At 38.3% G+C, this 9,635-nt stretch overlaps 1 protein-coding gene across 3 annotated transcripts; it reads left to right on the top strand.

Moving 5' to 3' along the window:
• The first annotated feature begins 1,743 nt into the window (after window positions 1-1,743).
• Window positions 1,744-9,344, top strand: dhdds (dehydrodolichyl diphosphate synthase). 3 transcript variants are annotated; one of them, XM_063880292.1, is made up of 9 exons: window positions 1,744-1,869; window positions 2,236-2,316; window positions 2,881-2,997; window positions 3,158-3,300; window positions 6,237-6,353; window positions 6,500-6,601; window positions 6,722-6,836; window positions 7,531-7,638; window positions 8,625-9,344. In XM_063880292.1, the coding sequence occupies exons 2-9, from the start codon at window positions 2,254-2,256 to the stop codon at window positions 8,865-8,867; spliced, it is 1,008 nt and encodes a 335-aa protein (XP_063736362.1). In that variant the 5' UTR covers window positions 1,744-1,869; window positions 2,236-2,253; the 3' UTR covers window positions 8,868-9,344. The 3 variants fall into 3 exon arrangements, with proteins under 3 accessions (XP_063736362.1, XP_063736363.1, XP_063736364.1); XM_063880293.1 differs by having other exon boundaries at window positions 1,810-1,881; XM_063880294.1 differs by lacking the exon at window positions 1,744-1,869 and adding an exon at window positions 1,872-2,089.
• Window positions 9,345-9,635: the final 291 nt, after the last annotated feature.

Here is a 9,635-nt window from a genome sequence, read left to right as displayed (position 1 = left end):
CTGTTTCAAGAGATGTCCTTTGAAAGTTTGCATCAAATATATACAGCAAAAAATACACTAGAGAGATTAAGAATTCACATATTTCGCTATTACTACAAAAAGCAGTATTTTATTCATTCATTTATTTTTTTGTATTTAATTTTCTTGGTATTTTTTCTTAATATTAATTAATATTTGTAACATTTTTTATCCCTGATATGGGCAGTGTTGTGTGTACATATTGTTAATAAAGAAATTAGGGGGAATAGAGCTCCTGCGGTCACGTGACTTTTGGTTGGGAGCCACCATTTTGGCAGTCAACATGACCACCGGTGCCAGTGTTTTCTTACCGAGCGAGTATACTTCTCATTTTAATTCAAGTGAAATTCGGCTTTATAGTACAAAATTAGAGAGATTAAATATAAGCGACCCATATAATTCACCCGGTGTGCTTTTCAAGAGCATAACCTCCTGCTCTGAAGACGATGTACCCGACTTGCGCTACGCAGACATCCACAGCTATCTTGTAAGCTTTCCATCAGTGTACTCAGGAGACTCCCTCAGAGCGTACAAAAGCTTGGAGGCTTACAAATGGTGTCAGTCCGGCTTCGTAAACAACATTCAACTGTGGAGTCTTACATCCAAAAACTTCGGCATCATCACTGCAAGGGTAAGTATTAAATTATTCCAGTTTGATAGGCAGTGTCACGTTAGCATTGTTTGTTTATTAGCTTGGCTAGCTACGGAAGTGTCACGTTAGCATGTTTTTTAGCTTGGATAGTAGACCCAACATGTAATCAGACAGGAGTTTGATCTACCCACCTTTGACGGATGGCTTCTGCAGATATCTTTGCCTGCTCTACTTTGTGCAGTTTAGCCTTCTGCCTTCTGTTAAAAACCTCCAGTCTCGTTTTATGTCTCCTCTTCTCTGGAGATGGAAGGTAATCGAAAATTGAGGGGATAAAATCCGGACTCAACGGATTATCACTCTTTCTCCCTACAAAATAAGAAGGAATATTTCAACACGGGTTTGTTTACCACTAGCTTGCTACAAGCTAACTTGCTAACTGGCTAGGCTGCGCCAGAGCCACACTTGTTGAGTTAAAAAGGGACATCACAGTGTCCGTTAGCTATAATAACTGGGTGCTACTTCTTAAATTAAACTAATTAAATTTAATTAAACTGACCAGAAACTTTTTGTAGCATTGTACTGTATTCCTTCACCCACCTGATATGAAGTGATCACTGCATAAGCGAAAGCCAACGGCCGGGGGGGTCCCATCTTTCAGTCTTTTTCTGAAGGCTCCTGGCTCTTTTAATCGCTCCAATCCACTTCTCCCTCCTCTCCGCGTCTTTAGGAATGCGATAATACGATACACCTTTCTTTTTCCCACGCCTATTTGTGCAACCTGGTGCACAGCAGTTATCCACCATCCTTGACAGTCTGCCAGTGCCTGTCAATTTACTGCCGCGATGACTGCCAAAATGGCTGCCCCTGTCGTATCTCGTCACGTGACCAGCATATATGACATCATCTGCAGGAGCTCTATAGGCATTATTATTATTATTATTATTATTATTATTATTATTATTATTATTATTATTAAACACTCACAGGACCATTTTTATTTATTGTGAGTACTTATTTTGATACTTACAGGAAGTTTCTGCTTTACGTTTCTTGTCATTTGTATACAGATAATTCACATTTATATTTCTATTGTTTTATTTTTTTATTAATTTATAAAGACAGACTTTACTGTCAGTGCACAAAAAGGACGTTGACTTTATCCACATAATTTGAAAATCTACCAACGTCTGGCCGGATATCGTCACAACACCCAAACGTCACTTTACTCCAATGCGGAAGTGGTCGTCATCGCTAAAGCAGTGAGTTGGAAGGTCTGTGATATGTGATACAATGATTGTTATTTTGCCAATAACAGAGAGTATGGTTCCATAGTTTCAATGAACCAAGCTGTTTCTTTCCAAAGTGTATTTTTTTTCTGCAAGATCTGTGATCGTGCTTTTAATCTTACGGCAGTTAAGTTAACTGCACGTCTCGTGTGCGGGGCAGGCAGTTAACGGATAAATGAATCACTGACTGCATGTAGGAATAAAATATTTCTTTTTAAAGTCACATAATAAGACATTCCGTGTTAACAGTAACTTGTACGCTTTTTCCTGTTAATTGTAGCTTGGGTTTTATGGTTGGCATTCATAAACCTCTCTTAAAAAATGGTATCTGTGTTTTAGACCGTTTAAAGCCCGAACATGTCGTGGATAAGGGAAGGTGAATTAAACCTGCTTGAAAAGATATCCGCCAACATCTTGAAGGTAAGCCTCAATATGTATAATATTTTGTGCCTCTGTCAATCTCATCGAAACTATAATTGTATGTTGTGCCGCTGTTCTCCAAATCTGAACTACGTAGTAGCTACAAATCAGATCTCCTCCTCACTCTGTACGACATAAACAAAGACGTGATTCGTATTAGTAATGCCCCTTTAAATAAGATTTTCTAAAATAAAAACAAATAAGGAAATTAGAATATAGTGTTATCTGAATTGATAACATTCTGCAGACTCGAGGATTTTATTTTTATTAAGATGATAACACAAGTCTTTAAGGATTCTTGAAAAGCATCTAGATCAGTGTTAGTTTAGATAAGGTTTTTCAAAGTCAGTCTCCAGTGCCTTTTTCAATAATATGGAGGTTTAGCTCTGTGACTTGAATTAAATGGTAATGATGAAGCATTTGTCAGAGAAATTTTCATCATTTAGAAGCTAAAACCAGACAAAATTCAAAAAAAAATCACATTGTTGCTACGTATTTGTCTGTTAATGTCATCTCTATACAACTGTATCCATCAGTATAACACAAATCTCTGTTGTCTCCCAGGCTGGACCCATGCCTAAACATGTTGCCTTCATCATGGATGGTAACCGCCGCTTTGCACGTAAGAAACACATGGAGCGCCAGGAAGGGCACATGCAAGGCTTCAACAAGCTGGCAGAGGTGAGATTTATTGGTGATTAAAGCTAGTCTTCTCAAACACATTTAACCTGGGTATTAAAGAAGATGCTTACTTCATAATTCCGTTACACTGTGCTTGTATTTTGTAATGACAATAAAGTAATCTAATCTAATGTGTGACCCTTTGTCTCCTAAACCACAGACATTACGTTGGTGTAAGCATCTGAACATCCAAGAGGTTACCGTGTATGCCTTCAGCATAGAGAACTTCAAGCGTAGTAAAAACGAGGTGGACGGGCTCATGGTGCTGGCCAAGCAGAAATTTGAAAAGCTGTTGGAGGAACGGTGAGTTTCAAGTTAAGGATTCAAAAACGCATTTTTACTCAGCTGTTGTTTGTGGGACATGTCACATTTTCTACATCATATGATTCACAACTTCCTTAAAATGAAGTTAGAGCAAACCAAATGCAGTTACGTCAGTTTGTTTAAAGTAATGTATTTGTCTTTTAAAGATTGAACGTACTTGTCTCAGTATAAGTCTTTGCAAAATAACCTGGGCTTCAGTTCAGAAGCAACTTTTAACAATATTGATTACAATCCTTTTGAATCAACATGGATAATAGTTGCATTTAACCTCATCTACACCCAGGAGCTATTGAATATTTTTGCTGCACTTGCATAGAGCAACAGTTGAAAACAATGACAAACACCTTCCACTGCATTGTCCATTGAGTAAGATACAGGGCTCAGCGTAAATGAGTACACCCCCTTTGAAAAGTAACATTTTAAACGATATCTGAATGAACACAAAAACAAATTTCCAAATGTTGACAAGACCAAGTTTTATATAACATCTGTTTAACTTATAACATGAAAGTAAGGTTAATAATATAACTTAGATTACACATTTTTCAGGTTTAATCAAATAAGGGCGATGCAAAAATGAGTACACCCCGCAACAAAAAGTACTACATCTGTACTTTGTTTGGCCTCCATGATTTTTAATGACAGCACCAAGTCTTCTAAGCATGGAATGAACAAGTTGGAAACATTTTGCTATATCAATCTTTTTCCATTCTTCAAGAATTACCTCTTTTAGAGACCGGATGCTGGATGGAGAGTGATGCTCAACTTGTCTCTTCAGAATTCCCCATAGGTGTTCAATTGGGTTCAGATCAGGAGACATACTTGGCCTCTGAATCACTTTCACCCTGTTCTTCTTCAGAAATCCAACAGTGGCCTTAGATGTGTGTTTAGGATCATTGTCATGTCGAAAAAGTGCACGACGACCAAGGGCATGGAGTGATGGTAGCATCTTCTCTTTCAGTATAGAGCAATACATCTGTGAATTCATGATGCCATCAATGAAACGCAGCTCCCCGACACCAGCAGCACTCATGCAACCCCACATAAGGACACTGCCACCACCATGTTTCACTGTAGGCACCATGCCTTTTTCTTTGTATTCCTCACCTTTGCGACGCCATACAGTTTTGAAGCCATCAGTTCCAAGAACATTTATCTTGGTCTCATCACTCCAGAGTATAGAGTCCCAGTACTCTTCATCTTTGTCAGCATGGGCCCTGGCAAACTAGGCCAGCTTTTTTGTGCCTGGGCTTTAGGAGAGGCTTCCTTCGTGGACGGCACCCATGCATGCCATTCCTCTGCAGTGTACGCCATATTGTGTCACGGGAAATAGTCACCCCAGTTTGGCTTTGTACTTCCTTATATAACTGCAGTGAACTTGCATGCCGATTTTCTTCCACCCTTCTCATCAGAAGACGCTCCTGTCGAGGTGTTAACTTCAGGTGACGACCTGTACGTCTCTGTGAGATGGTTGCAGTTCCGTCTTTTTAAGTTTTTGTACCACTTTTGCTACAGTATTCTGACTGAAACGTAAAGCTTTGCTGATCTTCTTATAGCCTTCACCTTTGCGGTGTAAAGAAATTATTTTATTTCTCTTCCATGTGATGCCATTGCTAACAACATGAAATGGGAAGGGGTTTTCTTTAAGTAACACCCTTTTATAGTCAGCTGTCTGCTGGACACCTGTGTACTGAATAATTACACTCACCTGTGTTTGATTATTGTTAAATTAGTCATTTGTAGTTTAAAATGCAGCTTTTTGCTCCAGAGACTTTCAGTGGGGTGTACTCATTTTTGCATCGCCCTTATTTGAGTAAAACTGAAAAATGTGTAATCTAAGTTATATTATTAACCTTACTTCATGTTATAAGTTAAACAGATGTTATATAAAACTTAGTCTTGCCAACATTTTGGAAAATGTGTTTGTGTTCATTGAGATATTGTTTAAAATGTTACTTTTCGAAAGGGGGTGTACTCATTTACGATGAGCACTGTATATACAGTTGACTAATGCCAGAATCACATGGAGGAAGAAAGGTTGACTTATAAATAGGAGTGCACAGTTATCAGTTATTTCCAATGTTTTTTTGTCTGAAGCCGACTTCCCTACAATACACAAGATTATCAACTTGTCACTTGTAGATTTGGCCTCCAATTCGCAAGCTAAAAAATGTATTTAAACCATTTAAATACCACAGGGAAAGTTTAGGTGTGTCAATCTGCAGTTTGACAAATGACCACTAGATGCTGGCATGTGATACTTTTGTCTTGGAATGCGAGGTTTTTCCCTATGTTTTTTCCAAAGTGAGGAATATTTAGCAGAGTTCTTGCCCTTTTGAGACATAATCATTTTGTTTTTCAATCTGGCTTTTAAACTTATCTATGTAGATCACTTATGGTTGAAAATGTAAAATGCTTTCCAAAAGACATTGTGGCACCAGAAATTTCAGATCATCAAATTTAAATCTTTTCAGATCTCAGTTTTATCATAAGGTTGGTTTGTAGTGGCGCATACCTACTGTGTATGTATATCTGGTATGACATGCATACTCAGCTTTGGTTGCTGCCACTTGCTTGCGGACCTCAGCGCTTAATTAAAAAATTCCTTACGGCTGTAACGCAGCAGAAAATAAAATTGTCATGAGGGTGGCTATCGATGCAAGGCGGGTGTTGTTGAGTTGAACACCAACACTTGACAAACCATCTTCACACAGAGTATAGGACAACAGAGACTGTCCTATGTGGTCTCAGTGGAAATTTGAATGTGTATATACACCTTTGTGTATCTCAGGGTGGTAAATGCAGACAGGCATGTTTTATCAGCCTTGCCTTAATGAAGTAGTCTTCTTGTTATCCCTGTTCTTCATGCTTTCCTTGATTTTTCTGCTACCCAACACACCTCTTGTCTCTTGTAGGGAGAATCTTGAGAAGCATGGTGTGTGTATCCGGGTGCTGGGCGACTTGAATATGCTGCCTCTCGACCTTCAGCAGCTTATTGCCAAAGCTGTGGTCTCAACCAAGTCGCACAACAAGTATGTGTTTTAATCATTTGCACCTTTGCTTCGATGGCCCTGACAATTAGGGGCTCAATCTAACCATCACACCAGGCATATGACATAAAGAGACTGTATATTATACATAATGAATAACCACTGATGTACAAACGCTTGTTTTGCAGATGTTTCCTGAATGTGTGCTTTGCGTACACGTCCAGATATGAAATCACTAATGCAGTCAGAGAAATGGCTTGGGGGGTTGAGCAAGGCCTGATCAAAGCAAGGTAAAGACAAAATCTCCAAGTCAATACTGAGTAGATCTTCTTGATATTCTGCCAACATCTATAATGTGACACAGAATATAAAAAGATGCTCTAACAACATGTTTTGTGTCCTTCTGTCAGTGATGTGTCAGAGGCGTTGCTGAGTGAGTGTTTGTACAGCAATAATTCTCCAAATCCTGACCTGCTCATCCGCACCTCTGGAGAAGTGCGACTCAGCGACTTCCTCCTCTGGCAGGTGAGGAGGAGAATGACTGTGGAAAAATAAATGAAGATCATAGTTGTTGCCTTAGGGAATAATGGCTCATTTTGAGGGCCCCATAACTATAACACTGGCAGTTAGACTTGTACTTTAGGATGTTAGATCAAGATTTTAAAAGGCTCCTGGTTTATATAGACACCAATTTGTGTCTTCGATGCAAACAAAATGATCTGTAGAGTTAGAAATATGTGTTGTGCTTTTACAGCTTGCAGACATGATACAAATAGACTTTTAGTTTTTCCATTAAGACTTTTTGGTGATTTCTGCATTTACATCTGGTCTGTGACTGCTTTTATCTTTAATGTAGCAGCTGTTATTAAGAAATGGCCAATTGATTTTACCGAAACAACTTAAATTTGTAATGCATTTTAGATTTAAGGGTTGTGTTATAAAGCCATATCACTCAGAGGCCTGACCTCAATCAGACATCATTAATAATATGTTTGCATTTCTCTTTAATATCAATCATATATGATCTTCAAAGAAAGAACACAGGTTTTGTCACACAAAATGCATACATGATGTATCTCTTTTCATGCGTACAACAACAAATTATCTATCAAATTGGTTGCAATCTATGATCAATAACCACATAGACTGAATGATTTGATCGTATTGTTGCTTTTCCTCTCAAACTTAAATACATTTTCTTTTCTCTTCCGCTCTGCAGACTTCCCACTCCTGTCTGGTGTTTCAGTCAGTTCTGTGGCCAGAGTACTCGTTCTGGAACCTGTGTGAAGCCATACTCCAATATCAATTAAATCACAAATCTATTCAGGTAAGGCTTATTTTGAGACACAGTTTACAAGGAGATGGGTGGAATATTAAGAGCATCACAGAATACATGGATCTGGCAGCAAATAAGCTTTAGAGAGCGTCATGTCTGTTTTTTAAGAATCAACTCTAATCCTAATTCTTGTCATTTTTGAGACAACAGTTTTATGTATTATGAAAGGTGTCTTTTCAATCAGTGTATGTGCGCATCTGTGTGTGACTTCTGCCTCCAGTTGGCAATGCAAACAGCACATGTTTTTTCTTTTTCTATGTTTGACCTTGCAACGTTTAACAATGTTGCAGTGTTTACAATTGGTCAAATGAAGGCAGCCAGTATTAAGGCTCACAGTCACATAGTCTACCTGACCTCAGTAATCTGGCCCATGCGATTAAAAAATCTCTGCAATAAAACGACCCTATCAGATATTGGGATCTAGGATTGGTATTTAACCTAGTTTGTTTTAACACAATAGTAGCTGCTGAAATTAATCCTATGTTTTTTTAAGTATAAACTGTGTAACTGCGTGAATCCTCTCTTAAGACACTCAAAAAATGATGGCAAGGGAGAGACATCAAAAATGTCAACGAACTGCTGATGATTATCAAATGTATTATATTTACCGCAGACTATTGTGTTAAAAGATGACTGTATGTTTTTTTTAATTACAGAATGTCACTCAATGCATTATTGTGGTGAAAAACACAAATGGCATGAAATGAATTATCAAATTCAACTTAAATGTAATAAATAAACGTTATAACCTTGTCTTTATGACTGAAGCTTAGGTGCTTTATTTTGTAACGTAAAGTAAATAACTTGGTCTAACATTACTTGGTAATAAAGTTTGTGTTGCCTGTCACATGAACATTTTCTGTGCATGTGATAAATGATTGTATAGAATTGTGATATCAGCATTGCTGTGACCAAACAAAAAAGCAATTCCTACATATCCCTTGCTAATTGTATTTTAAATGTGTGTTGTATTTTAGAAAGCCAGAGACCTCCATCGAGACCATCAGGCCTTGCTGCAGCTGGAGGCGGATCGTGCCTGTGTGGCAGAGCACTTGCAGCATCATGGGAACGGAAAGCCTGCTGACGCTCGAAGAAGACAAGAGGCACTACAGCACTACGCCACCTGCCGGGAAGAACGGATTCAGGACTTCCTAGGAGTGCTGCAGCACAAGAGAGACTCTTACTATAGTGACTTATTGAGCGATGCCGTGGTAGCGTAGAGGCTGTGAAAAACCAACCCCCATGTTGAAGCAGGGATAAAACCTGTCCTGTCCTCTACCAGAAAGAGCTTGTGTGGAAAGCCGAAGAGCGAACACTAAATGGGAATGGTTTAATTTGTGTTACTGATTTGTACAAGAGAGGGCGATTTTACCCCTATGGGGCTGTAGAAAAATAATATTTAAAAAGAGTCTAATGTGTGGAAATGTCTGGTCAAGATGTAGTTACGTTATTGTGGAAATGTTCTGCCAAATGCATGCTATTGATTGTGAGTATATGAGAGAAGAACAGGGATCCTGTATGTGGGTTCCTTTCAAGCCGTCCAGATAAATATAATTCAGCAGAGCTCTGCATTTAATGTTGTGGCCCAAAGAAATTGTTGTTTGTTGAGTGTGATGTCAAAGACAATAACTAGATTTTGACCAGCTTTCTTCAACAGAATAAATAAAGTGATAATTGTATCAGAAATGTATAACTGATGTACGACTCAGGTCTTTTTATGCTACTAGATGTATCTTTGAACAGTGGCCCCAGTTCTGGCCCTCTCTTGCGCTTTATTTTTTAATATATTGACATGTAATATTTTAACTTAACAGCTGAAATATCACTCTTGTCCATGCTGTCCATATAAAGCATCTCAGGTAACCCCCTTAAATGCTTTCTATGGAAACGTGTCTGAATACATATTGGAGCGCTCCACTTAGGTATATCAATATGGTTGTAAAGTAGTTTTTTTTCAATGCAAATATAAGTGAGTGTTTAGATAATAA

This window comes from Eleginops maclovinus, chromosome 3, assembly GCF_036324505.1.
Source record: "Eleginops maclovinus isolate JMC-PN-2008 ecotype Puerto Natales chromosome 3, JC_Emac_rtc_rv5, whole genome shotgun sequence".
In the NCBI taxonomy this organism is placed as follows: domain Eukaryota; kingdom Metazoa; phylum Chordata; class Actinopteri; order Perciformes; family Eleginopidae; genus Eleginops; species Eleginops maclovinus.
This window is presented reverse-complemented; position numbering and strand designations above follow the sequence as displayed.